At 39.2% G+C, this 27,645-nt stretch overlaps 3 protein-coding genes across 4 annotated transcripts in view; 2 read left to right on the top strand and 1 right to left on the bottom strand.

Annotated features, from left to right (window-relative positions):
- Positions 1-70: 70 nt before the first annotated feature.
- Positions 71-4,037, bottom strand: ckma (creatine kinase, muscle a). Its single transcript, XM_067494325.1, has 8 exons — positions 3,897-4,037; positions 2,522-2,729; positions 2,175-2,329; positions 1,859-1,991; positions 1,491-1,662; positions 978-1,101; positions 681-870; positions 71-570 (listed from the first exon to the last, which is right to left on the bottom strand). The coding sequence occupies exons 2-8, from the start codon at positions 2,712-2,714 to the stop codon at positions 392-394; spliced, it is 1,146 nt and encodes a 381-aa protein (XP_067350426.1). The 5' UTR covers positions 2,715-2,729; positions 3,897-4,037; the 3' UTR covers positions 71-391.
- Positions 4,038-12,326: 8,289 nt separating this feature from the next.
- Positions 12,327-16,093, top strand: nccrp1 (P1, F-box associated domain containing). The gene is made up of 6 exons (XM_067494752.1): positions 12,327-12,548; positions 13,534-13,614; positions 13,690-13,786; positions 13,976-14,071; positions 15,611-15,749; positions 15,844-16,093. Exons 1-6 carry the CDS (start codon positions 12,407-12,409, stop codon positions 15,976-15,978), a joined length of 690 nt encoding a protein of 229 aa, XP_067350853.1. The 5' UTR covers positions 12,327-12,406; the 3' UTR covers positions 15,979-16,093.
- A 4,898-nt stretch (positions 16,094-20,991) lies between these two features.
- The window catches only part of slc8a2a (solute carrier family 8 member 2a), a 28,335-nt gene continuing 21,681 nt past the window's right edge, over positions 20,992-27,645 (top strand). For both annotated transcript variants that reach the window (XM_067494879.1, XM_067494878.1), the window contains exon 1: positions 20,992-21,179. The gene's annotated coding sequence lies outside the window, so the exon portion shown is untranslated. The remainder of the gene's footprint in view (positions 21,180-27,645) is intronic.

Genomic DNA, 27,645 nt, shown 5'->3' with positions numbered 1-27,645 from the left:
TCTGAAAGAAATCTGAAAAGAATTCTTCTCGTCTTCCAGTTCCTTAAGAAAAAATAACCAAAAAGATTAATTTAGTTGTTTATTGGGGCACGTTTTTATTGAACAGTGTGAACAGATTCAGTAATCATTACTTTTTATAACAAAAAGTATATGATGCCACGTCTGCTAGGCATCACCAGCTCAGCAGAGGCCAATCCCAGGATGTTACCAACCAACACAGGAGAACGTGACAAAAAATCAGGACGAAGGAGAGTGAAGTTAAAAAGCTGGAAGGTGGCAAGAGAAATGTGCAGAGTCAAGAGTCTCTAGGTGAGTGGCTGTTTCCCCTGCATGCCCGTCAGCTGGCTCGATTGCACATGAATGGTCACGAGAAAATCATAATTGTCCCTCTTTACTTCTGGGCGGGAATCATGCTGTCAATGGCCTCTCCCTTCTCCAGCTTCTTCTCCATTTCAACCATCAGCTTGACACCATCAACCACCAGCTGGACCTGCTCCACCTCAGAAGAGCCCAGACGATCAGCGTTGGAGATGTCAAACACACCACCCACAGAGGCAGTGTCCACACCACCTAAAGAGAACAGGGGATCAGGAACAGAGGACACATTATGGCTCAGAATGCTAGAAAGTCTAGATCCTCATGGGGCAGCCAGGCTGATCCACAGGTGGCTATGTGCATACCTGTGCCACGCTTCTGCAGACGCAGCCTGGTGAGGATCTCCTCAAACTTTGCGTGTGTGCTCAGCTTGGGCAGCTTGACGTGGACGCCACCACGCAGGCCGGTGCCCAGGTTGGAGGGGCAGGTCAGGATGTAGCCGAGATGTTCGTTCCACATGAAGCCGTGGTTGTGCTTCTTGAAGATCTCCTCAATCTGGCAGATAAGGAGCAAGGAGCAGTCAGATGAACATCCAACCCTGATACTCACTTCTGTTCATTAACAGTTAAATCGTTTTTTTTGGACCAGTTATGAATGTGTACCTTCTGTAGGCCAACACAGAAACGCTTGAAGACCTCTCTCATGTTGCCACCTTTCTGCATGGAGATCACACGCAGATGATCCTCCTCGTTCACCCAGACCAAGAAGGTCTTGTTTTCGTTGTGCCTGGATGAAGATAGATGCAAATTATCAACTTAAAGGGCGACTTTACCACCAACTTTCAACTTAGGCTGGTCATAAGTCTAAAACATTTCTCTGCTTCTAGCTGAAAAACTGGAGGAGCTTTGGAAAATCAGGTTGACCATGATTACAAATTCCATAGTAAGAGCAACGAGGGGACATAATCTGAATTGAGGGTTCAGATTATATTCAGAAAGAGGTAGAAAGATATTTTAATATTGGGAGCTCAAAGGGAAGTGAAATTGCATTTTTTTTACATGTAACTGGAAACTGGAACCAAAAGAAGAAAGTTGAAAATCAGTGAAGTCTTGTTTTAAAACCCCCGATAATACAAAAACTGAAAAAAGTTAAATTGCTAACTTGCTCATACTCACCAGATTCCTCTGGCATCAGGCCAGTCACGGGCCATACCGGCACAGGTCAGCAGGGGAGAGACAGGCTTGTCAAACAAAAAGTGATCAGCGATCAGCTGTTCCTGCTCGGCATCAGTCATGGTCTTCAGAGGGTAGTACTTTCCCTTGAACTCACCATCCAAGCTGTTCAAAGCTGCAGAGAGAGAGAGAGAGATTTTTAAGATTCCACATTTCAACAGATCTTAACAAACAGTTATGAGCAGTGGAACCATTTGCAGAAATCTAGCAGTTTCACAGTTCTAACCTCTAAATGACAATTTACCATTTTCTCATGGCCTAGCATACCTCCTAACCCTTTGCAGGTCATGCTCAGGCTATTAATAACTTACCCTCAATTGAGAGCCTCTCAATAATTCTACGCTCGCCACGGCTGTTATGTGGGGGCAAGGTGAATCCCTTGATGCTGCGGCCAGTACGAACACGGCTGGACAGAACATAGTTGGGGTCCAGGTCATCACCCCCCTAATAACAAAATAAGGTTGCTCAATTACCTGATGAAAAACACATATATACATATATTCTTGTGTATTAAATGCTATATGTTTTTTTTGTTTGTTTTTTTTTGCAGTGATTTCTGTTTTTAAGCGTCTTTTCTTTGTGAACCACAGTGTTATCATCAATTTTTTGATAATTAGAACACCGTACCTTCAGGTTCTCAAAGTTCAAGTCGGTCCTGTGCTTGTCAGTGGGTTTGTATCCATTATGACGGTCACTGATGACTGGGTCGAGCAGATCCTTGAAGACCTCGTAGGACTCCTCATCACCAGCAACACAGCCAACAGTCATAATGAAGGGGTGACCTGAAGACAGGGAACAATTAGGAAAGCAGGAATCAGAAGATGAGAAGGACAGATACAGAAAAACACTGTATGCTAGCCAAGGCTATGGCGCATATTTCATTTTTCTAAGGCCTTGTATAATTTTGTAGCTCAATGTATCTAAATGATTTTGGGACTGATAAAAAAGTTAAGTTTTTTTAATCTGGGCCTCACCTGGGTTGTCAACACCAGTCTGGATGATATCATCCAAGGTGTAGCCACTGGGTGTCTGCTTATCCCTGAGTTTGGAATAAATCTCCTTGGTCAGGGCCTTGGCCATATGGTTGTTGTGCTTGGACAGGTCAGGGAACTCCTCTTCAGTTTTGTAGTTGAGCTTGAAGTTGTTGTGGGTGTTTCCGAAAGGCATGATTGCTTTTTAATGCTGCAAAAACATAAATTTAAAAAAAAAAAGGAAAACACAGGATGAGTTAGCTGAGGCTCAGGAAAAAGAAACAATTTGAGTGGGAAATTTCTCTCAAAGACTCTGCAAGTGTCACTAAGTTTATAACAGCTCAAATGTCGAGCATGAGGAGCATGTGGAGGAACACATGTTGGCTGGATATTTTTAGCATCAGCACATCTAACTCTATACTGTCTGTAAAGTGAAGTAGCATTTAAATTTTGGTGCTACACACATCCCCAGTTCTCCAGTTTACACATTGGCAAATAAATACACAGGAAGAGGTATTTACTATTGTTTTACATATGTTTAGCCATTACAAACACTGTGCACTATGAAATCCAATTTTATTTCTATAGCCCAGTAGCATGGATCGTAAATTGCTCAAGGGGTTTTATAATCAGGGAACCTATGAATTCATCATGGAAATACTTTATCACACTGCACTTAAAGTTAACACTATGCTGAACTCTTAAGAGATGTCTGACAAACAGAAGATGCTTCATTGCAGTTCATCCACAATGATCCACCAAGATCGCTTTGCTTCTGTTCACCTATACAGTGCGTTTATACATATTTGCTGTTGGCAGTTAGTTTCACCTTGCCTTGATGGCCTGACCACATGATGATAATGAAACAATGCATGCAATTACATATTTGTTACATCATAACAAATGGGATCTCTTATTTTGGTAATAAGCCACATTTTTGATACAGTAATCGCTTTTTTATGAATGATTGTCTTGTCCGCTTAAAGTAAAAAAAAAAATCATCTTAAAGTTGGCTAAAGTCAATTACAGAATATTCAGGTCTTTTAGACAGTCTTCCTTACATGTCTCACACCAGTGCACCTGTCCACATTAATAACTGTCCCAGTGAAACAACCATTTGCAGAGAACAAGATTATATGTCAATCACGTCTATTACGTATGACATTACATTGTTTTAAAGATCCCAGGATTGTCATGTCCTTTGATTCAAACATGGACTTTGTGCACAAAGGTGCGATTGCAAGAAAAGTAGCCAAAAAGAGTCATTTTTGCTATTTTAAATGTTTGGCTGGTTTTCCAAATCTTCATATGTCTCCATACCTCTTCTGTTTCTTCTTTAAATCCACAAAACTAATGACGTTTGTAATAATTTTTTTACCTGAACACCAGACAAGAACAACCGTAACAGTCCTTGGGATCTGATCCTGTTCACCACAGCCAAAATAGGTGTCACCCAACCTTGGAGATCTCTGCGCCCTGTTTATATACCGAGCAGACACCCACCCATTGGCCTGGCCATTTTAGTGCCTGCTACATTCTCATTGGCCAGAGCCTCTGCCATGAACACTTTATGAAAGGGATGCATTTACATGTCAGTCACCCAGGACTGCAGCTGTACCCTCAAAACCCCTCACCCACCTTTGGCCCATAGATAGCACCAGTTGGACAGTGGGGGTAACTGAGAGGGGTAAGGGGGAGGGGCAGTAGGGGCGGAGGGACGGGTGGGGGGGGGGTTACAAGGGTGGGTGAGGGGTGTGTCAGGGGACATGAAGCAACTTAAAAAAGCTGAGATACATGTTTCCCAAGCATACCATGGAGATTAGGGATCTTTGTTTTGGGAATTAAGATTGGAAAGGGTTAGCTGCCATGTGGGAACACTGTCCAAAGTATCATTTAATGTAGTACCTAGTATTTCCTGGGCTGCTATCTGAATCAGGGGAATACTGAGTATCTTAATACCTCCTTAGTTATGAGTAATGGCCCCTTTAAAGCTGACTTTATCAGTTTTGCACTATAAACAGTATGGACACACCATATTCAACATTGGCAGATTGTCAGGATAAACTGTTACTCTAGGGATGGAAATGTTGGTCTGTTGGTCCACTGTTTTGTTCCATATACCAATGGTCACCAGAGAATGAAGCCAACTGACTTTGGCGTAAATACCTTTTTGAAGGGCTTTGGTGTTGAATAGCATTAGACTGTACAGTTGACACTGCAGTATGTTGACACCCACTGATTTGCAGATGAAATTTCCTCATCCACCCACACTTCAGTCTACCTCTAACTAATAAGCCAGTTATCAGACATTGAAGGAACACATGTTGGCTGGATATTACTGTCTACTGACTGTCAGATGGAACGTTGAGGATGAAAGATAATGCCATCTTTGAGCTTAGCTTCATTAGCTCCCTTCTCACTGTATTTTCTCAAATGTCTCACACTATTTTAACAATGCTGAAGTTCTGCAGAGGCTTTGTGCATCGTTTCAGTAAAGATGGGATTCAATGCAGCTTGAAAAATCATCTGGGCTTTTGTTTTTGATTGGAAATTTTTACAGTTGAGCTGGGCTATATTATTTTACAGCTCTAAGCTGGGATTTTGATGTAAGCACCAAAAATGAAAATGTTTGGAACCTGTTTTCCATTCCAAAATGACTGACCACACAAGTCAAAAATGCATTGAAAAAATTTAATTAACAAAACAGAAAAAATTAGGTATATTTTTATGTTTGCTTATTTTTTATAATTCCAAAGGTTTGGATTCACACTTTATTGGCAGAATTAGTAATCAACAGCTGGCTACTTTATGTAAGTTAGAGAGGATAACAGTGCTACTACTCCAGCCCATGCTTGTCTCACATCTGCTGAATTTTCTAGACAAGCTACCTCACTTCTACATGTTTTAGGCACATCGCTTTAACAAGCCTGTTCCCAGGAGTCAAATACAATAAATAATATGGCAGGTAAACACCAGGACTCAAGTAGCAGTGGTGTCAAAAACGTTGTGGCAGCTGATGAGAGAGACACCAAAATGATAAGAGAGAAATGTGAAGCAGGTGTGTTACGTTAGCTGCTGTGACTGTGTTGAGATTTGTCTGCTGGTGGATGTAGTCATCAAGCTAAGCAGTTTTACTACTCGTTGAAAGACAAAGTACTGACTGCCATTTACTCCAGTTTATTATTTTATACTGTGATGGGATTTGTATATTGTGGTTTTAGTTTTAAGCTTTGCTTTTTCTTTTTTAGTACTGCGCCAGGCTGTGGCCTCCAGCCATCGGTGTAGTTGGTATCCTGGGAGTTCACTCACTCACTTTTGATTTGTATGTTCTGTTCTTGTATGGTTTTGGTGTCCTTATTTAATTTGATGTTTGCTTATTTGGTTAATGCTCATTTAGGATAGTCCCAGCCCCTTACCTGTGGCTGGTGGGTCTCCCAGCTGTAGTGTTACTATTTTCTTCTTTTCCTTTAATTTTACGATTCAATGTGTTTATTAAATAGCTGTTATGGCAGTTAGCCCGCACTGACTCTTGTGGCCTCTTTACTGAAGTCCCTGTGTTTAATGCAGACATCTAATATGGACTGGGCATTGAAAGATGCCCAAGGTTACAATAGGTAGATTAAATCTAAATCTGTCTACATCTCAGGGATACTGAATGGTGATGACTTCTCTTGTATGACACATGAATAAAAGTGAAATGATAAAAGTGGTTCAACAATTGGAATGTGGACAAGAGTGTTATCTCGGGCACTGTTCCATGACAGGTGGGGCCATTCCAGCAAGCAGCTCTGTCTTTATGGATGTCCCTCCTACCTCTGACTGGCAGTTGACTGGTTCACACCTGCTCCTTCCAGTCTGCTCCTTCCTGCTCCTTCCAGTCTTCTGTCTCTACAGACGGCATGTATGTGCCACACGCACATATCCAACTGCCACACAGTTCTATACACTTTACACCTTGCCTTGCATGTTTTCTTACTTTTATGTCATAATTTGACAGTCTCTTTCTCCATTTTGCTTTTGTCCCTGCCAAAGTCTGGTCATAGTACCCTTGCCCTTGAATTGAAACCCCATCTACTGTTACGCAGCTGCCCACTGTCTGTCCTCCTCAAAGAGCGAGGTTACCAAATTAGTCTCTGGGCAGGTTTCTACTATCACTCCGTGTAATAATTTTGCCAAATTTCCTAATGCTACACTTGATTTATCAAATCAGTATATTACTGAAGCAAGCTGTAGTCACCTGGATTTTATATTGGGAAGTACTCAATGCTTTAGTTACATTTACGGTATATAAGAAAATTAGACTCACAATAGGTTTGGCTAACTATTAGACTCCAAGAGGAAGTAGTACCACCTGCAGATAGGACACCAGATACAGTGGGTGCCTCCTGACATTTCACCCAGAGGAACTAAATAATGCCAGTCTAGAACAGTTATGCAACAGGGCAGTGATCCGATGTATGTGCCTATTGCTAATGTCAACCATGGACTTCCACAAGATGTTCTTCAGAAGATGCTGAACCCCCCTTAAGGTGACAGAAATATTCATCCATCACAGCTTGGAACTGACAACGAAGGACAGGTAGTATTATATTTTGGTTTGGGTGATGTTTTGCATAGAATGATTTGAATTCAGTGTGCACTGTATTATGACATATCTTTGTGAAATCTTAGTGTTAAACTTGGACAATGTCTGTCTTTTTACACAACTGAATGTCAGAGGAAGTGAGAAATAGTTTGTAGCCTTGCACTTTCTTGATACATACACAGCTTGACCCTTGTAATGGTGTCAGTGCTAACTGTACTGACCTCTGTTAGAATACCACAGTGTCAAGCTGCAGCTATGTCCAGCGCTGGACTCTGATTTTTAGGTGAGAGAACATTATGGCACTTACTGAACCTGGCCATTTTCAATACTTCTGCTACAAGTAGTGACTGCACGAGTGAGACTGGCAAAGAAACATTACGTGCTTGGCAGCCAAATACCATGACGTAGCAAGCATTTATAAATAACACCTTCATGGCAGACTATATTTAAAGCTTCTCTTGAACATTAAATTCAACACCTGTCTGTACAGCACGAACAAAATACAGGTCATAACATCACATAAAATGTATAAAACCAGTTATTTGTAATGATTTTTTCAAGGTATGTATGGTATGTGTATGAGTGTAAATAAAAGGTGATTTATCTACAGACCTGCACCAGTGTAAAGTCTTAAAATCCTGAAAAGAAAATGTTTGAATGATTGTTATATGGATGGGAAATCAGATAAATTAGTATACTTCTTGCAGTGCTTGTTGGGAGTATTGGCGGTTGGTCTTACTCTATTGAATCATAAGTCACTAGGGTCACGTGTACACAGTGTGGTGAGGGCGAGGTTATAATTACACCAGGCTTGTTGGTCCATCTGCACCCTGTCAAAAGGGGCCCCTACCAGTGGGGCTAGGTGTCCACCCAAGACATAGATTCAATTTCATTGAGTCAGTTCTTTGTCCATAGTCTTGACCAGACACCGTCTAGCTTTGGCTAATCTCTCCACCAAAGAGAATCCAGTTTACGAGACACTGCATTAATGGTATGTAATGGTTGTGTTGCAAAGGAAGCTGGATAGTTTCTGGTCAGATGAAGTTAATGATTACTAATTGCCACAATATGTATTTTGAATGTCAATCTAACAGCTTTTCAACAAATAAATGAATAAAATAAAATAAAAACACAACTAAACCAGTAAAAAAGGTCACATTAGGGATCTACCATTTGTCCCCCACCTACCATTTGTCATAAAACAGGTATTTTCCTTTTTTTTTTATAGGACTAACTGGGCTAAGATCCTGAAGATACTGTAATGTCCTCTAGGTACAACATTTTATTTAGGCAAAACAAATTTGTATCAGTATATGTGAATCAAAAGCTGGCATTCCAAAAGCTTTGTGTGTGACCACAGCACAGTGTGTGACCATGGTTCATGGTTTGAAGGGACAGGGCTATGTTGAGTAAAAAATGCTCCACAAACGTGATCTACACACACACAAATAAGAAAGGAAGCCATTTCTAAATTAATTGTATGAACTAAGATGTTGCAACAGCCCGGGGAGTTAGCCACCACTGATATTCAGTAGCTCTATGAATCCAGTTGTGGTAGAAGTATGCAAAGTTCACTGCTCAAGCTAAATTGCATTTTTTTTTCTTTCCTTTAGGGGTCACCATTTGTGACAGGTTTTTATACCTAATGGCCCAGTGCAACACTTCTCAATTCACTGGGCATGGGACCAGCGCTCGGAGTGCTCTGGCTTGTGCAACCTCAACAGCTGGGGTTGGACATTTTGAGGGGTTTAGGGTCTCATCCAGGAACACTTTGACATATGGCTTGGAGGAGTAAGGCCTCAAACAGCCCACCCTGTGGGCGATCACTCTCCCCCCTCATCCACCATCACCCCATACTTAAGTAGAAGTGACTGTACTTGCGCAGAAAAATATTCCTTTACAAATACAAGTACCACATTAATTTGTTTACTTAAGTTAAAGCACTAAGTATGTGTTATAAAATGAACTTTAAGTATAAAAAGTAAGTAAGATAACAGTATTGAATTTGATACTGTTGAAAAGCGTGAATGTATAAGCCTAGTCCAGATTTGTTCAAATCCTTCAAAGTTGTAAATTATGACAAAAAAAAACTGAAAAAATAGATCAAAAACAGCACAGCTGGTAAAATAGGCTGCTTGCAGGCCTTCAGTCCATGATTAATAATGCATCATGATTTATGAGGTGAGTATATTTTACACTGCAAATCTGCATTTGCAAAGTAGCTTAGCTAGTGACTAAATCTCCCAGATATATGTAAAGGAAAAAAAAAAAAAATACAAGTACTTTTCTCTATTTTATTTGTATCTCTAAGACCCGAGCTAATGTTTGTGTGATGCCTCCTATCAGAGTGAAACAGGGTAGACAACTGTTTTTTCCCTGTATATGGACAATACCAGGTAGGGATGTTTTCATAGCCTACGTGTCTCCCCACTGATCAGCTTTTTAAGCAATGGTGTTACAGGGTTGTTGTTTTTTTATGAAAATAATGAATCGGTCTTTAGTCATACTTGTGTAATTGTGTAATTCATGTGAAACACATCTGAATGAAATTTGTACTGTAGTTTGAAGATGTTTTCTCTCTGGAAATAATAAAAATTAACTCTGCCATAACACTGAGCTTATTTCAGAAGTCAACACTCCTGTCCATACAGTAACACATGTCTAACAACTGGCAGCTCTGATCATATTACTGAATGTGACTCTTACATAATCTAACAGGGTATTTTTCAAACACAGCTTTAGTGTAAACAAAAGCTTTAACAAAGCTTTGGTATTGCATTTAAATGTATTAAATCCACCAGTACTTTTTATTACAAGAGTATGTACTGTATTCATTTTGCAACTGATTACACTACTACAATATATTATCCCCACAGCAGCTCTCCTTCAACAAACAGTGTATGCTGCCCTCTGTTGCCTCTGTGGCTCTCAGTCAATCATGGACCCTTCTGGCTCTGGTTCCATGTTTTGTCATTGGAGGCTGATCTATAAATTAACCTCCACAGAAGAAGAAAACATACGTTCAAGCTACAGCATGCCTGTTGTTTTCAGGTGAGCCTCAACATACATCTGCTTTACTTGTGTTTAAACCAGGTACAACATAAGCATTTAAAGACTCTTATCCTTTCATACCCTTTAAATGTGCAACACAAAATATATGTATCTATTATTCAGTATCCATTAGTGAACACAGACTTTTCTCTTGTGGACCCTCTATAATCGTTTATATATACAAGTTCCAGTGTATACGAATGTAAACAATTTCATTACAGTAGACTGCACATAAAGTGTGTCTTAATTAAGATACTGTGATAAAAGTAAGGTGCCCTTATGTCTTCAAGTAATGATCTATTGTAAACTACCTAATGCTTAAAGTAAAATGGCGCCCACGACGACCTCTAAGGTTGAGTTGAGTTTCAACGCTGCAGTATGTTAAAGGGGCATTCCACTGGTTGCAATACTAATGAAAGTAGTACTCAGTCTGTGAAAAACACCATGTACAGTACTGTCCTTTTTTTAAATTCTGAAAAATACTTTGTTTTAGGCCTGACACTTTAAACATCTGACAACAGCTGAGAGTCTGGATGAGAGATGCTTTAGAGGACATGTAGGTTCCAATGTCTAAAAGACTGGGTATCTCAGCTCCCCCTGCTCTACTGCTGAAAAACACCTTAATAGTTTGTGTTTTTAGAAGTCCTCCAACTTTGCAGGAATGAAAAATAATTTTAAATTAAGATAAATGGCCTAGAGTATGACTAAATATAGTGCCTTCTTATGCTTATAATCCTTAATGTCCATTCATCAGTTCTGGAAATGGAACTGCATTTGTTCTGTCCTCTAAAATATGTACTGGTATGTAATATAATAGCAAGTTTAATGTTGTCTGCAGCTTCTATCCCCAAGGTGTTGAGATTTTACTTTGCATGTCACCCTGTCATCTACTGTTCATCTATGTTAGACCAAAAATATCCCAAGACATTTCCTCTCCAACAAAGCAATGAATTGAATATAGATCATATTTACCACCATGTACAAGATACCAACAAAAGATGGTTAAAGATAATAGGTCAATAAAACATGACCTTTGCAAATTACAGTGGTAAAAATGGTCAAACCATGTAACTAATATGACACTTATATTGCATAATAATATCGTTGTCCTTGTAAGAAAGCTTACTATGCAGTACATTGTTTTAGGTTTATAAGAAAAAACATTTCCTATGAGAAATTGCAACATGATCGTGTTTTGGGTTCATAAACCTTTTGACTTAATTCTTTAGAGAGATCCTGATTTTGGAACTCATATCACCATTTTTTTTCGATGCTAACTGTGTTTTGGTAGGGAATACAGATTTTCCAAAAGGACTAGCCCTATAACTAGAGAAACAATAGTTTTTCCTACCAGGAATTAGCCATTTAAACAAGTGAAAGCAAAGATTTCTTGTTGAACTCATGTAATCATTGTTGCACTCTTTTTATTGTTAAATGTTTCACTTGGAAACATTCTCTTCAAGACAAAATACTTGCATTTTGAAACCACGTCAAAGTACTGCTGCTTTGGACTGCTGAGATGTCTATACATCTCAGCAGTCCAAAGGTCAGGCTTTTAGTGTCTCGACACATTCCTGTGACCATGCAAAGGGCCTGGGACAGGCGGTCACTGCAGCCCCTGTGACTGATAACACTGTGAATCGCAGATGACTCACTTCTCTAGGGTGTGTTCTGTCGAGTCTAAATTATACAACTGTAAACTCTTTAAGTAGTTCATTATATTTAATTCATTAGTGAGAAACTATTGACAGTGAATGATGCAATTGTAACATGTATAACATAAATAATACATCAGAATAAGGTGTCAATTATAATTCATTTATTTTCAAATCGGACTTCCGTTTCATATGTAGTTATTTCATCAAGCCGTTTTTGACATTGCACATTCTATTTCACATCTCATTTGTCTCCTCCCTTAGTGCAGTGTTTATGATTATCTACATCTAGGGACAAATGTAAAAAAGTATTAGGTGAAACTTAAAACTGTGCCTGTATTTTAATGTATTTATTTATTTATTGTTCAAAAAAGGCCTGATGAGAGCTACACGGTAGGTTAAAGCTAATGCTTTTTTTTTTTTTTTTTTTGGAACTATTGTTTAACTGCTGTGACTTTAAGAGGCCCGGGAGCACTTTGCATGGACTTGCTCGCATTTCAACACCGGGGTGTGGCGTGACGTGACTACACGCACTAAAAAATCGCAATAGACTTCCTGGATTGATCAGTGTGAGGTCAAGCCGTGTCTGCTCTCACCATGTCTGCTGCTGACTGGAAGAAGAAATGTGAAGCTGAGTGGAGTTTACAGGGCGCACCGATGCCCGACAGCCTGGACTGGAAGTCCATCTATGAAGCGAGACCGCTCGGGAGAAATTTACTGAAGAACCCTGCGCCCCACGGTACCACTATTTCAGAAAGATGCCTCTTGTTATCATGTTGAATACTGTGAATCCTCATCAGCAGTGAGGTTGAATAATGCTACAGTACAGTTACAGGTTATTGTTGATGTAGATTTCAGCCTACTTTTTTTTCGTGAATCTGTCATTTCCAAATTGCCCTAAGTTTCAAAGTTATGTTTTGATTCAACAGGCTGATTATGACAAAGCAGGTGAGTTTTATATGATTAGTAATCAGGAGTGCTGTTCATTAGTCATCTTTTTCATCTTCAGTAACAGAGCAGAGTTATGGAAATAACGTCCATGAAACTTCTTGTGTAACAATTGACTAACAATTTGGAGAAGTAGGATGAAACTGCACAGCAGTGACTCCTTTTGTGTCTACTATTACTTAGTTTTTCATTTTCCTCAGGCTTTCAAATGCATGTTCAACAAGTGCTGGCTTTATCCTTAAATAGGGGGCCACCTGATTCATACCTGTTTTTTCACAAAATTGATGACCTCAGTGATTGAATGCCACACTGCTATTTGTTTGAACACCCCCCTTTCAACTAACTGCCCAATTGCACAGTCTTAAGAGCGTGTACATCATGAATGCTGGGTCTTGTTTGTTTTCTGAGAATCTACTGCACCTACCTAACTTGTTTGCCATGTAGCAATAAAAAATATACAAAAAACCTGGATTATTCTGGTTAGTCACATTGTACTGCTATTATTTTGAACTCTACTGTATCAAGAGTCTAAATAAATTATACTAAAACGTTTTAAAATACCTATAAAAGCTAAATCTGCTAATGCAGTCCACCAACTGCACTTACGGGTTTGAGCTGCTGCTAATCTTTTAAGATATGTGTTTTTTTAACAGCCAGTGACCCTGTCAGAAATACTGTATGTAATCTTTGGATTTGGGATATTTACAGTGGGGTTGCTTGACTTCAGTAGGTGTGGTGCATTCTACAGTTGTCTCTTTGTCTTATTCCTGTCACAGGGCTGAGCAAGGACATTCCTCCACCTGAACCTGAGCTGCCTACCATGCCAACACATGGGCCGCCACGGTTTCAGCCTGATGGTAAGAGACAGGAGTGACTGGCAAAGAAAAACAATGAAAATGGATGATGTGTGATGCAAATTCCTCAATTCTTAGGTGACTTTACTGGCTGGTCCACAAGCACGGAAGTCCTACCCTATGACACTAGTGGGATTCCACCAGGTGTTGTTATCTGTCAGCTGCCTCAGTACGGGTACGTTCTTCCGCGGGGCCAGCTGTTTGGAGGTGGTTATACCAGTTATTAACAGAAAGCGTATATTTCCACCTGCAATAAGATATGTAAAAACCACTATATGTTAGACTAGCATACAACATAATAATACTTAATCCAAACTTATGTGTATGTGGTAAATGTGACTGTTGTTTCCTCTGTTGTCCCCAGCTGGTTTTCCATGGAGCAGGTTATAGACCTGAAGGCAGAGGGACTGTGGGACGAGCTGCTAGATGAGTTTCAGCCTGAAATAGTCATCCAAGACTGGTGGGTTATTAAGCATCCCCTCCAACCTCTAGCTTTTATACCAGACAATGTATAATTTCCATTCTGTTATATTTGTGCACAAGACAAAGTAACTTTTTACTTTAAGCACTTAATTACAATTTTAAGATGCTTGCACTTTGAGAATTTGCATTTAATATGTTTACTCCTCTAAACTGACCTATTGAGCAGGCTCAATATTTTTAAAAAGAAATATACATTTTTTTATTTTATTATAAAAATTAAAATATTTATTATGGATTACTTCAAAACATTTGGTGCCTGGTGGCTCAATGCAGAAGGCAGCGGGATCGAATCACACCCGTCCAGGTGTGGCCCAACTAATCTATCAAGGGCCACCTTGGTCTTCAGCTTAGATAAAATGGGAGGGTTGTGGCAGAAAACTCATGTGGCTTAAAAATCTCATGCCAAATCAATGTGCAGAACATGTTCTGCTGTGGTGACCCCTGAAGGGACAAGCCAAAAGCGATTTTGACCTTAAAACATTTTGATCCGTGAGGGTAATTTTATAAATTACCCTGCAGCCTATGAAATAATTACAAATAGCTTTACCCTTATCAGGCTTAACATTAAAATAATGCACACACGAATGCATCGCTTATTATAAAAAAAACGAATATAATAAGTGTAATTGAAACTCCATTAAAATAAGCTATTCAGATTAAGTACTTTTCTCATATGACTCTTTTACTTTTGCTTAAAATTTGTTGATTCAGGTGCCCATGTGACCTCTGAAAAGTTTTTATTGCTGTAACCATTTGCAATGATTAAACCCTTTCAGTTAGAGGACCAAATTCACCATATTGTGTACTTATTTTGATAATCTTGTATCTATTTTTGTATTCCTATTTTTGCCTCTGTTGGATAGTTTCCAGTTGCTGTTTATTGTTTTCAGTCATTTTACCTCTTTTTTTTCTTAGTCATTTTGAGTCTTTTTAACAGATCTCTTTCATGAAATATGAAAAGCAACTTTAGATGCTCTGGCCCATGCCCCCCTCCAGGACCTTTACATACTTAAATGATTATACTAACCTAAATAAAATTATGTATGACTAATGAGCACAAATGGACAGGGAAGTGCGCTCAAATTCCTTTATCAGATGGTGAGATGCTAACAGGAAAGGAGAAACATGTTTAAATTCCATTCAAAAGGTACCAAAAGCAACATGAGTAACAGGCCAGTTGGCTAGACACAAAACAAATCTTATAAGAAATCTTATCTATCTTATAAGAAGGCTAGGAGTAAATATGAGAGTGGACATAAAGGCCAGTTGACAGGGAATGGAGGAATAAGGTTAATCAAAATATTGAAACGATCTCTTATTATAATGTACCCCAGTAAGACTCCACATGTATAATATACAATAATATACACATTAACATTATCACTTTTCTAGAAACGGAAAAATGTAGTCCTTGCTCATTTTTTTTTTTTGCAACACTTAATCATGTTTTTGAATATCTAAATGGAACAAAAGCTGCATAATGTCTTTAACTTTTAATAATCTGCTACTTTGTCAGGTATGAGGAGAGTCAGGTGCATGAGTCCATCTACCAGCTGCAAGTAAAATTACTGGGTGCAGACAAAAGCACCATTATCGCAGAGTACAATGTCAACCCCGCCGAGGACCTCAGCGCTTATTCACACACTTGGAAGGAGGTACTTTACTGAGTCACCCTCACCCCACCCCCCAACAGGGACAGTAATTGACTTTTATCAGTTTGTAATTGCATGTCTGTATGTTGACCTGCAGGTGTCGCATGTGTTCTCTGGCTATGGACCTGGGGTGAGATACGTCCGCTTCCTGCACCGACTGAAGAACAAATTCATGATGGAATTCTTCCCCACACTCTTTGCCTGCAGCTCAGTGATTGTCAAACCAAATTAGCTTAATCAGTTTGATCACCTGCTTTATTTTGCCTTTGATTTTAATCATCATCTGAAACAAAAGTGAGAAAATGTATCCAGGTTTTGTGCAATAATAAAACATACACTTTTATTAATTCTGAGCTGGTTATTGCTTTCAAGAAGCATTGCTTCTGAAAACAATGGAAATTCATAAAATAAGCATCAGGTTTTAACATTCCATGAATGCAGACAATATTACATTGCACTTAGACATAGGATGGGATGGGTCTGGTCTAAGCATCTCATAGCACAGAAACAGCAGCTGACACAAGAAATCTAGCATATAGATGTTTTAGATTTGTAAGAGTAGCCTCTTGTTGAAAGTAGAGCCAGTGGATGAGATGGGAAAATGTCAAGGAGAAAAATGTAGAGGGGAGTAGAAACAGGTAAGATGGATGCACAACATATAATGTGCAACCATTTGTCCAGAACCCTGCGTGCTGTGTTCAGTGTAGCTTAACTTCATCTTATTTTATGAGAGAGTAAAACAGGCCTGACTTATTTGTGATACAAAAGGAGACACAATAAGTGCACAACAGCAGCCCCTGTGACTAATCCCATAGAGGTAAACTTACTGAATGCAATGTAATCAGGACTCATGTCACACCACTCTTGAGATCTCTACACTGGTGTCCTGTAGCTGCTCACATCAGGTTCAGAGCTCTGTCTCCTACAGGGTGATCACCTCAACAGCTCCTGCTCCTGCCTCATTCAGGTCTGCAATCCTTCTCGTCCGCTGCGGTCTTCCATCAAACGACGTCTGGTGGTCCCAGCACCACACAGAAGACACCACGCAAAACTGTTCAGAGCAATGAACCCACGATTGTGGAATGAGCTACCAAACTCTGCACACTTAGCCATCTCACTTCTAATATTCAAAAACAAACAAACAAACAAAACTTTTCCGTCCTTTCTGTTCTTTTTTGCACTTGCATCTCGTTAAATGTAAACACTTTTCTGACAAGACTTTGCTTTGATGTTTTTCTCCTTGACTTAGATTTTTGCTGCCTTGTACCTCACATGTAAGGTGCTTTCGATAAAAGCGTCTGCTAAATGACTAAATGTAAATGTATGAAAATAAGGTTTGATTTTTGTTTGTGTGGGTCTGGCACCAACCTAAGCAGAGATACTTTATGTTGGATTAAGTACCCAGTAGGATTCAAGAACTCTTCAACACTATGTTTAATTAGCAGGTGGTATTTTACTAATCAGCCAAGACAACTTATCTTAAGAAGATACAGTTTAGGCCCAATGTTGGGTCAAGATGTGGATTATTTAGTCTTCAGTTGGGAAATGGCAGAAATTAAAAGCAAGGTATGATAGGATAGAACTAGAGGGCCGTGTCACTCGTCATGGAGTTTATAAGACAGCCTACCTGCTGGGTATTGGCCCACTTGGCATTTACCTGTAAATGGCTTCCATAGTAATGTCGGTGAACTTACTAGATGTAATCATGTCAACTGGACATCTTTCTTCTTAGTTAGAAATCTTTTGCTACTTATCCAAGCAGCTCCTTCATAATAAAGTAGCAAGGGAACCCAGTTATATCCTCCAGAGTAGGCCTTTGTATCACCCTGCCCTGAATAGGCTTCTTAAGGTGGGAGGTGGTACAGGATGGAATCCTCAAGATGTAACGGTTACGACCCTAACCCTCTAAATCCCTAAGATGGAAGTGGTTAGGTGTGGCACTTTGGGTAGATATGTGAAGTGGTCCTAATCTTCCTGGGGATGGATGCAAGGGCAGCATTAAAAATGGGTGACAGGTTGTGCCTGAGGCCTCCTCCTCTGCTGAGAGTAGGATTCTTTAAACGCTTCAAAGCAAGAAGAAAGAAGTCCAGTTGACATAACTCAATCTTGGATTACCAAACCTGGATGACTGAGAATCTTCACCAACATATTGCTCCAACCTTTGGGGCAGAGACCCTGAAACTAGTGCAGCAAGGAAAGCAGCAAACTACCAAAACGAGTAGCTGCGCAAGGGAAAAAACACAGCTCCAAAGCCAGGGACACCTGCAGAAAGGGACAGAGAAGACGAACGACAACTACAGGAGAAAACACACAGTTAATTTCTTTTTTAACAATCTTTCATGAAATATGAAAAGCAACTTTAGATGCTGTTGCCCATGCCCTCCTGGTCTTTAGAGCCCCCAGACCTGAGCCCAATAGGCCCATTTAGTAATCAATCAATACTTGAAAGCCTGTATTAACAGTATGAATGGTTACAGCAAGTAAAACTTGTTTCAATGTTAATATAGGCTCCTGGCTGTTGTAGGCCTGCTTCAAAAACTTAACCCTTACTTTAAGTAACATTTTGACTACAGGACTTTTACACACTTGAATTACCACACTAACCTAAATAAAATTATGTATGACTAATGAGCACAAATGGTCAGGGACGTACAGTCGAATTCCTTTATCAGATGGTGAGATGCTAACAGGAAAGGAGAAACATGTTTAAATTCCATTCAAAAGGTACCAAAAGCAACACGAGTAACAGGCCAGTTGGCTAGACACAAAACAAATCTTATAAGAAATCTTATCTATCTTATAAGAAGGCTAGGAGTAAATATGAGAGTTGACATAAAGGCCAGTTGACGGGGAATGGAGGACGTTAGAGAGCCATCTGCTGTAAGGATGAAGAATGTCAGTTGATGAGATTTCAGGGAATGAAAAAGAGGTCATACAGTGGATACAGTCGTGGGCTGAGAGGAGAGGAGAGAGGGTAAAGAGGAGGAAAGTAGCTCAGTGAATTGGGGGAGGGTCCCCAAGCAGTCTAAGCTATAGAGCTATATAGCTCAGGAACATCTGCTCAGTTAAAGGATAAGACAGATCCAGTCTCCATCAACACTTTAAAACAGAAATTGGACAACCTTCCATAGAAACTATCAACCATCCATAATATACAACAGGTCCAACACCACAAAGGGAAAGAGACAAACCAAGAAATCTGACATTCTTCTCTCCCACAAACAGACAGCAGAGGAGGTCACCAGGAGTAAGAAAGGTGAAGGAGCAACAACAGGAAATACAGTGACAAGTGGGCAAAGAACCTCTCACATAAGGAACTCAGCTAGGCAGAGGGGGAGGTCTTGGCCAAAGGCCTAAACTTTGCAATTACCCCTAAACAGGTTCCAGTTGTGAATTTTATTACAGTAATAGAAACTGCAATCTGGAACAACAATCTGCCAGTTACATAGGCAGAATAAATAGTGATATAGTAAAAGTCTCTGCAGCATTAACCAATGCTCAATCACCACCAACCAATCTTATTGCCCTTGAAAAAATGCCCCTGACAACTCTCAGCAGGGATGAAAACATCACCATTCTGCCCGCAGCAGAACACTGATGATTATCACAACGAAGGAACAACGAAGACTTTGCAGCCAGGGTCAGAGAGCTGAAACTGGATGCTGATGAAACCGTGGTATCCTTTGATGTCACTTCCCTCTTCAATAGCATCCCCACCGCCGATGCCCTGACAGTAAAAAAGACTAGAAGAGGAAAACACGCTGCGCATCAGGAGCAACCTCAACACAGATCACATCTGCTCCCTCCTGGACTTTTGTCTGAACACCACATACTTCACCTACAGAGGTGACCTCTACAGACAGAAACATGGCTGTGCCATGTGTTCTCCAGTTTCAGCTATTGTTGCCAACCTATACATGGAGGATGTGGAGAAGAAAACGCTCAACTCCCTCCTAGGGACAGCACCAACCCACTGGTTAAAATATGTAGAATACACCTGGGTAAAGATCAAGATCCAGTAGGTAAAGGCTTTCAGAGACCATACAAATGCAGTTGATATCAACATCAAGTTCACCAGGGAGGAGACCAGGGACAACAGACTGGCCTTCCTGGACTGCGCAGTGAACATTTGGACTTGAGGAACCTATAAATCAAAATCTACAGGAAAACCCCAAACACGGACCAGTACCTATGGTTTCACTCCCACCATCCACTGCCAACACAAACTAGGAGTCATCAGGACCTTGCACCACGAGGAAGAAAACATCCACACCTCCTCTGAAGCCAAAAAGAAGGAAGATAGGCATCTGAGGACAGCTCTCAAGGCCTGCAATTATCCTAAGTATGGCTTAAACAAGATGGCATCCAGATCCCACAGTAGGGAATGGAAAGAGCAGAAACTCAGAGTCAAAAGAAAACCCTGGTGATTCCTTACATGGCTGGAGTGTCAGAGAAGGTCAAAAGGATCTTCAGAAAACACACATACCTGTTCACTTCAAACCCACCAACACACTTGAGACAAAGACTGGTCAACCAAAGACCAAACACCAAAACACAAGAAGAGCAATGCAGTCCATTGTAATGAAGAGTGCTCAGAGCTTTACACTGGAGAAACCAAACAGCCTCTACACAAGAGGATGGGCCAGCACAGGAGAAGCAACACCTTAGGACCAAGTTCTGCAGTGTACCTACACCTGAAGGACATATATTAGGCAGAAAAAATGGCAGCAAGAACAGAAGTACGGAGTTTAGGCTATGCCAAAGTGTCTATGAGACATTTTAAAATAATACCCAGAGGATAAACAGACTACCCTGTCGTTATGCAAATACTCTGAATACTGATGAAAGTCATGCATTTTTCGCACATGCAGGATAAAGTATACCCGTCGAATCAGTGGAAATAAGACCCCATTGAACACATGAATCGTTTGCAGCACTGTATTAGGAACTGGCAGAGCTCTAGTCTCAAAATCGTCAGCTGTGCAGCTGCGCACTTTAACTTGCTTGTGCTGCCTTTATGCGCTCCCCAAACAAGTCGGACGAGATGTTAGAGGATGCAAATAAACCATTTGTACTTCCATCTTTTTGTTAAAACAAAAACGAGTTATTTGAATAAACACACTCTGTTATAATATCTACTATACCCATATTTGTTTTTTTCATTATTTCCTAAAACAGACACTAAAAATCCGTGTATTTATCACCTCACAGTATCCAAAGAAGAAATTGGGAGGAGACCCTGAAGGCAGCATTCCATCCGCCGCGTGAGCTCGCAGCATCACCATCGTTAGTTACCGGCAATGTGAGCCAACGAGAAAGTTCACCCTGTGAGTTCAGCTGCGTGTCGAGACAGGGATAATTTCACCAGACGTGTGTTTCCAGACTTTCAGAGGCAATGCCAGCGTTTGGTGGAGCTGTGCCATAAAGCAGAAGGTAAGAGACGATGGAAGGACAGAGTAACAGGTGCGACGGGTAAACTACTATTTCCACTTTTTTGAGGGGGGGTCACTGCTACAGGCTACGCCCTCGTGACCCATCTGGGATTGTGATTGATAACTTTCTGATATTAAAAAGTATACTCCACATTAATAACAAAATTATCACTCAGCGCAGCGGGCCGTTTGAAGTTATTCAGAAGAAATTGGGTTTCATATCGCTAAAACACTGATGTTAAAAGTTTAAAGATATTTTATTGAGTCCCGAGGGGGGAGTGTTAGTTACTTAACGCTAAGGTAGAAGTGGTAGCTAGCGAACGGTTGTTAGAATTCAGCAGAAAAAGCAATATAATGAATGCAACCAGTCAAGATACAGAAATACAATATAAGAATTTATAGACAATCATTCTAATCATTAATAACTAGAACGAAGTTTCTTCAATTTGCTAGACACCCAGAGTATGTGAAGCTGGCTGAAATATGACGTAGCATAACATACAGTATTTGTGCCAGGATCTTCACCTTATACTTTTTTTCAACTTACAAACATAATTTACCTCATCTTAACCAACGTAAAGAGACATTGTTGACACACAGTATACTTTCAATCTAAGTTTTTTGTTTGAAAGTAACATCAGTTTTTTCTGGTCAATTGGACAAACTAAAGCTAGATTTCAACCTTTAAGTCAAGTGCAGGGTGGAACAAAAGTCTTAGACCACTGTGACATTTGCTTTTTTAGCAAAGCTACAGTGATATATATATATATATATATATATATATATATATATATATATATATATATATATATATATATATATTTTTTACATTTTTTTTTTTAGAATACAACTAAAAATATAGGAAATATGTACACTTTAGAAAAAGGTCTCAGAAATATTCAGTGCACAAAAGTAAGAGTTGAAGCCAATAAAACTATTAAAATCTGATGAGAGTTTACATAGAGTTTCTTCTTTGAGTCCTGAGAAAATCCAGCAAGGGCCTGGCTCAGCATATGGCATTTTCATCTCGATGCCAAGATTATCCTTCCACAGTCCGAAGTTGCTTGGAGAGGAATGGCCTTTGTGGAAGGATACCATGCGAAAAAGTGTTTTTTGTGGTTGTTTTTTTCGCATGCTATCCTTTGACAAAGGCTTGGACTTTTGGCAGAACCAACTTGGCATCCAGATTAAGCTACCAGATACTGAGCCAAGTACTTTTTCTGGTCTTTTAAAAAGAAACTAAGAAACTTTTCATCAGATTTTGACAGTTTGTCTTGGTCTTCCACTCTTATTTTTGGCCTAAGAGACCCATGCTTAAGTCTCACTGACTATATGCTGACAGTTGACTTTGCTTTCTCTCTGACATTTTCTAATAAGAGCTGGACTTCAGAGCTGCCATTTAACGGACATGAAAGCATCATTCATTTACTGCAGCTGATAGGCATTCTCCCAAAAGACGCGACCATGTCTCTTGTCCACAGGAGTACTGGCTGCCCTTAAAAGTGTTAAGAGTTAGTGATGATTGAGATTGGAGGGCTTGACTTCAAATGTACTACCATGTCAGTCTATTATATTTGATTACACACACAATACTGTTTATATTGCCTTGTACATTTAAGGATCCTAAAAGGCTTTTAAGTTTTTCTTATTCATGCCTTTGTGGCATACAGTGATCACTGATCTTTTTCTTAGTTTATAAACATGTCATATCATTAGCTCACAATATCTTTAGAATTGAATACTGGATTATAATGACAATTTTAGCACTAAGAACAGGTAAACAACAGACTGCTGGAAACATATTAACCTGGCACATTGCATTATATACACTGAGACTAGCTTCTTAAATCGGAGCATTTTGTATTATTTCTTCTTCTTTACTTTTGTCTTTTTTGTAATTAAATATCTTTGGGTTTTGGACTGCGAGCATTGTGTTTCATTGGTCGTTTGGACACTGTAATTTGTCAGATATTTTGTTATTTATTCATAGTAAAAATAATGGTTACAAGTTTTTGTCTTTGAACCATTCTATTTATGGTAGCATCTAAACACAGGGAACACAATATGCGTTCAGGGGATTAGAAGCTAAATCTAAGGAGTCCACCATTAACCCTCACGGACAATTATCCTGAAACACAACCTTCTCCCCCACGCATGTGACAGCTCAAGTAAACCAATGCTGCAGCATTGTATGCAGGCACCAATATGTGCACCAGCCACACCACATTGGTCTATATTACACCTCACATTTCTCTCACATTTCCGCTACAATCAATCAGTAAAACCATGTTGTTCATTAGACTCGCCTCTTAAAACCTTTTCATTTACTCAGTACATGGAAGTAATGACCTGTGGATAGGTCTCCTTTACTCTGAGTCAATTATCATTGGTCACCGCAGTGCACATACTGAAATGCATAGTATTTACAGTACCGGCCTCTATGTGAATGTGTGGGATCATATGAGCGATTTGTAGTGGAGAGTTAGAGCCTGTGGGGGTCTGTTTTGTTTTCATTGACTCCCTAGCCTATTGTGTGTTCAGGCCTGCTGGCTGCCGCTGCACATTTTGTTACATTTTGTTGGTCTAAACTAGATTGTTGCCCTGAATCCCAGCAGTCATGGTGAAGAATAAAAGGCACCATGACAGTACATGTGCAAGTGAGGTGTCAAAAATGTTTTCAATGGAAATATTAGGCTAGTGGTTTGTAGACGTTTCCTTTTTTGTCACTTTGCTGTCAAAGCGTGAGGTTAATTAAAACTTAAACTGTGCATGAGAGGTATTTTTCTTAAGCCACACTGGAGACAAACTCACTTTTAGAGATTAGTGATTGCTCACAAGGCTCAAGTTGTCAGTCTGGCAGTTGTGCAGTTGCAGAAATTGCAAGCAGTGTTTCTGCATATCAGTGGTGGAAGCCAGTCTAGAAAAGCACTTTTAGTCAAATAATATAGTTAATACATATATAAAGCTTAACTTTCAGATTTTGTGTTGTTGTGTCCTCTGCAGATATGGTAGAACCTGCTAGAAAGACATCCATTTTAGTAACATTAAATCAAGTCCATATGTCGTTGGTTCGAAGCAACTGCTCCGTACTATTGACCAAACAGTATATAAAGTTAATTATTAGAGTTTACGAGGATAAAGATTCTCTGTTCTGATGATACAAAAACCCTTTGGGAAGAACTCCAAGCACTGTGTCTGGTGAACAACAGGATATATCAGGGAGAATGGAATAGACTATAGACTTGCTCAGACACTAGAAGCGGTAATTGCTGCTAAAGGGGCTTGAATCAGGGTGTAAATACCTGTTTGTAAAGGAAATATTTCGGTGTTTAATAAACAAACATTCACAATGTCATTACATACATTTTAAAATAACTACTCAACAATAAAAATTTATAACACAAATTATTCACCAAATTTAATAATTTGATTAAAAAAGCAAAGTTTAGAAAAGTTCAAATTAATTAATATTGACTTATTTGTGTAACTGAACTTGATTTTTGATTCAACAGAATATTTTAAATACAAAAAAACTAAATGGCCTGGACAAATTAGGTAGTACCCATAATCTAATATTTTGTTGCTACCTTTTCTACCTTTAGGCAGTTACTGCAAACAAGTAGTTTCTGTATCTTTTAATGAGTCTTGCACCTGCCAACAGCCAATTTGGCTCACTCTTCATAAGCAAGCTGTCTTCTTAACATTATTGTTATATTTTAAGCTGCGATTCCAGAGTCATCAAAATGGGAGGGTACTATATGGGCACGGTAAGTCTTTTGACATCATCAACAATTTATCTACTGAGACTTCAGTTGCAGCAGAAAAATGCTATGCATCGATACTGTAGTAGTAATCTAATAGTGATCGTTGTAGTAATACCACACACGTAATATTTTACTGCGGAATGCATACTTTTAAATTTGACATATTAACATTTTGATGTTAATACTGGAAAATTTGAATGCAAGACAAAAAAGTGTTTTTTGCGGAACTGTTCACTAGAAAAAAAATATTGAAGAAATTTTCTAGAAAGCTATTTTACTACTAACTTTATTCACCTCATCATATTCTATCAATTTTCTTGATATGCCAATGTACAAGGTAAATAAGAGTGTGATAGAAAGAAACATTTCTTATGGGATAGCTTATAGGATTTATTCAAAACAGTTTTTTTCTGCATAGTTCAGTTGTTTTTACCTTAAAACTGTGTAGAAATTGCCATATGGTCACAGAGTTTCAATCTAAAGAGGTTAAAATTAATGAACCTTCCCAAAAAAGAGGATATACAGTAACCTATATTAATCAGCATATCATAGGGCTCATAATACTGATAGAGAATCCCTCTTACTCAAGAACATCAGAGCTAATACTTTAGACAAGATTACTTTCTCCATTAAATTCTCCCTATTGTTTGTTGAAAGGTCCTCAAAAATGACATAAGCTCTATACCTCTTTTAGGGTGCAGATAGACTTACTGCCTACTAGTGCATGTGTAGAAAATGGCAGCATCTTCTCTAAAATGGTTGACATATGTTGTGTATGCGTTTAGGATTTGAAATGTTAGCTACAAGGGGGGCAGACTCTAATTATCCTTGACCAACAACATCATTTTTTCCTCACAAACTCAACACAAGCCCTAGCAACAGGTTAATTTTGAGATTGACAAGAGTTTAATTTTAAAATTATGGCAGAAATAAAATGATAACAAAATAAATGACAGGTATGTAAATGTGAGTAGTTGTGGACAGACTCAGTAATTTTTTCCCCCCAGAACTTTCTACTATTGTTGTTGTGATTGAATGTGCTCCTGAGATTATTTGACACTCCCCCACTGGAAATATGTGGGATTGCATCTTGTGTACGCCTAGCAGTAATTTCTGACATGCACAACCAAAGCGCCAAATCAGGCTACATGAGAGTGGTAAAGGGTCTGCACTTATGTAGCGCCTGTCTACCTATTGGCACCTAATGTTTGCACTGATTCTTATTCACCTATTCGCACTCACAATTACACACAACACTCATCATGAGCAATTAAGTTGGGGTTCAGTGTCTTGCTCAGGGATACTTCAACGTGTGACCGGAGGAGCCGGTGATCAAACGAGCCACTGCAAGATTGGTGGACGACCGCTCTACCTTACTTCGCACAGTCGCCCACACACCAAAGTGCCATTTTGCTTTGGTGTATTCATAGTTTAAAACATACACCAAAGCAAACATTCACACATTTTGCATCAAATCACCTAATTCTACCACATAGTTGTCTAAGCAATCAAATTTTCACTGTGGTCTTTGTGCACAGTACTTGTATCCTATAAATACTAATTTCCTCACACACCCACGAAAAACACAATACAAAGTCTTTCATTAACTGCAGTAGCACACGTGATTTATATTTCTGTCACTTTGGCTAAATTTGATAAACAGAATGACCTCTTAAGACATGCATATCTAAATTTAAAACCCTGTCTATCATTATCCATTCACAAATGTATTTGTAAGTTGTTAGACTAACTACCAAAGAATATGCCTCATGCTTTCTCTCTATTTGGCTCTGATGAAGACAGGTGTGTAAAAACTTTAGTCCAGATTCTTCCACCAGTAAGAGCAGCGCATTTATCAGTGGGCTCCAGACTGTTCCTTCTTTAATTAATAAAACTTGTAATGTAATATTTTAATATTTTACTGCTTTCTATTTAGGAATGGTACTGAATACTTCCTCCTCCATATCATATGATACTGCCATATCACTCCTTATACTCAGCAGTATACGTGTGCACATTCTGTCTTCAGTTATTATTGTGTTTGACAGTTTCTTGAAAATTGGATACCAAGTGTTGATGTCTAGGCTCATACTGAAGTTGAGAATGCTGTTCCTTCTAAGGTGACCGGCCCATCAATGAATGGGCAGGGTGCCTCACGTAATGGAAACCTCAGGAACTGCTGTCCGCTGGCTGTCACTTGTTTGTCTAATGACCACTTTCTGTCGACAAGCCTCCATCTATTCACGTGTGTGAGGCCTATGTGGAGAAGTCTTAGGAAAACTGTGTGATTTTTTTCTTTGAGGCAGAATGATCTGAGCAGGAGAAATAAGAGATTCAAATGGCTAAGAAAAAGCAAATTGATTGTTTCCCTCACATTCAAACTAATTAGGGAAGGAGAGAGACTAGAACTACTTAATCCTCCATTAGGTCTCTAGGGACCCTTTCTTATGCCAAAGTATATAAATTAGGCTTACACTGAAATCACTTTTATGCTCATACCCTGTAACATTATAGAAGACAGGCATTACGGTAATGTGAGAGTGCTTTCACATACTTTAATGAATAGTTTTTATTTATCAATTAACTTGACTTTTTAAAATTTAATCTTTTTAGAAAAGTTTGATATCCTATAAAATTGTTTTGTTTTTTAGATTACATTTCTACAGTAACAAAAGACATTTCAATGGTTAATGTATAAGAATC

This window comes from Channa argus, chromosome 24, assembly GCF_033026475.1.
Source record: "Channa argus isolate prfri chromosome 24, Channa argus male v1.0, whole genome shotgun sequence".
NCBI lineage: Eukaryota > Metazoa > Chordata > Actinopteri > Anabantiformes > Channidae > Channa > Channa argus.
Note: the sequence above shows the minus strand (reverse complement) of the source record. Positions and strands in the feature narration are given on the sequence as shown.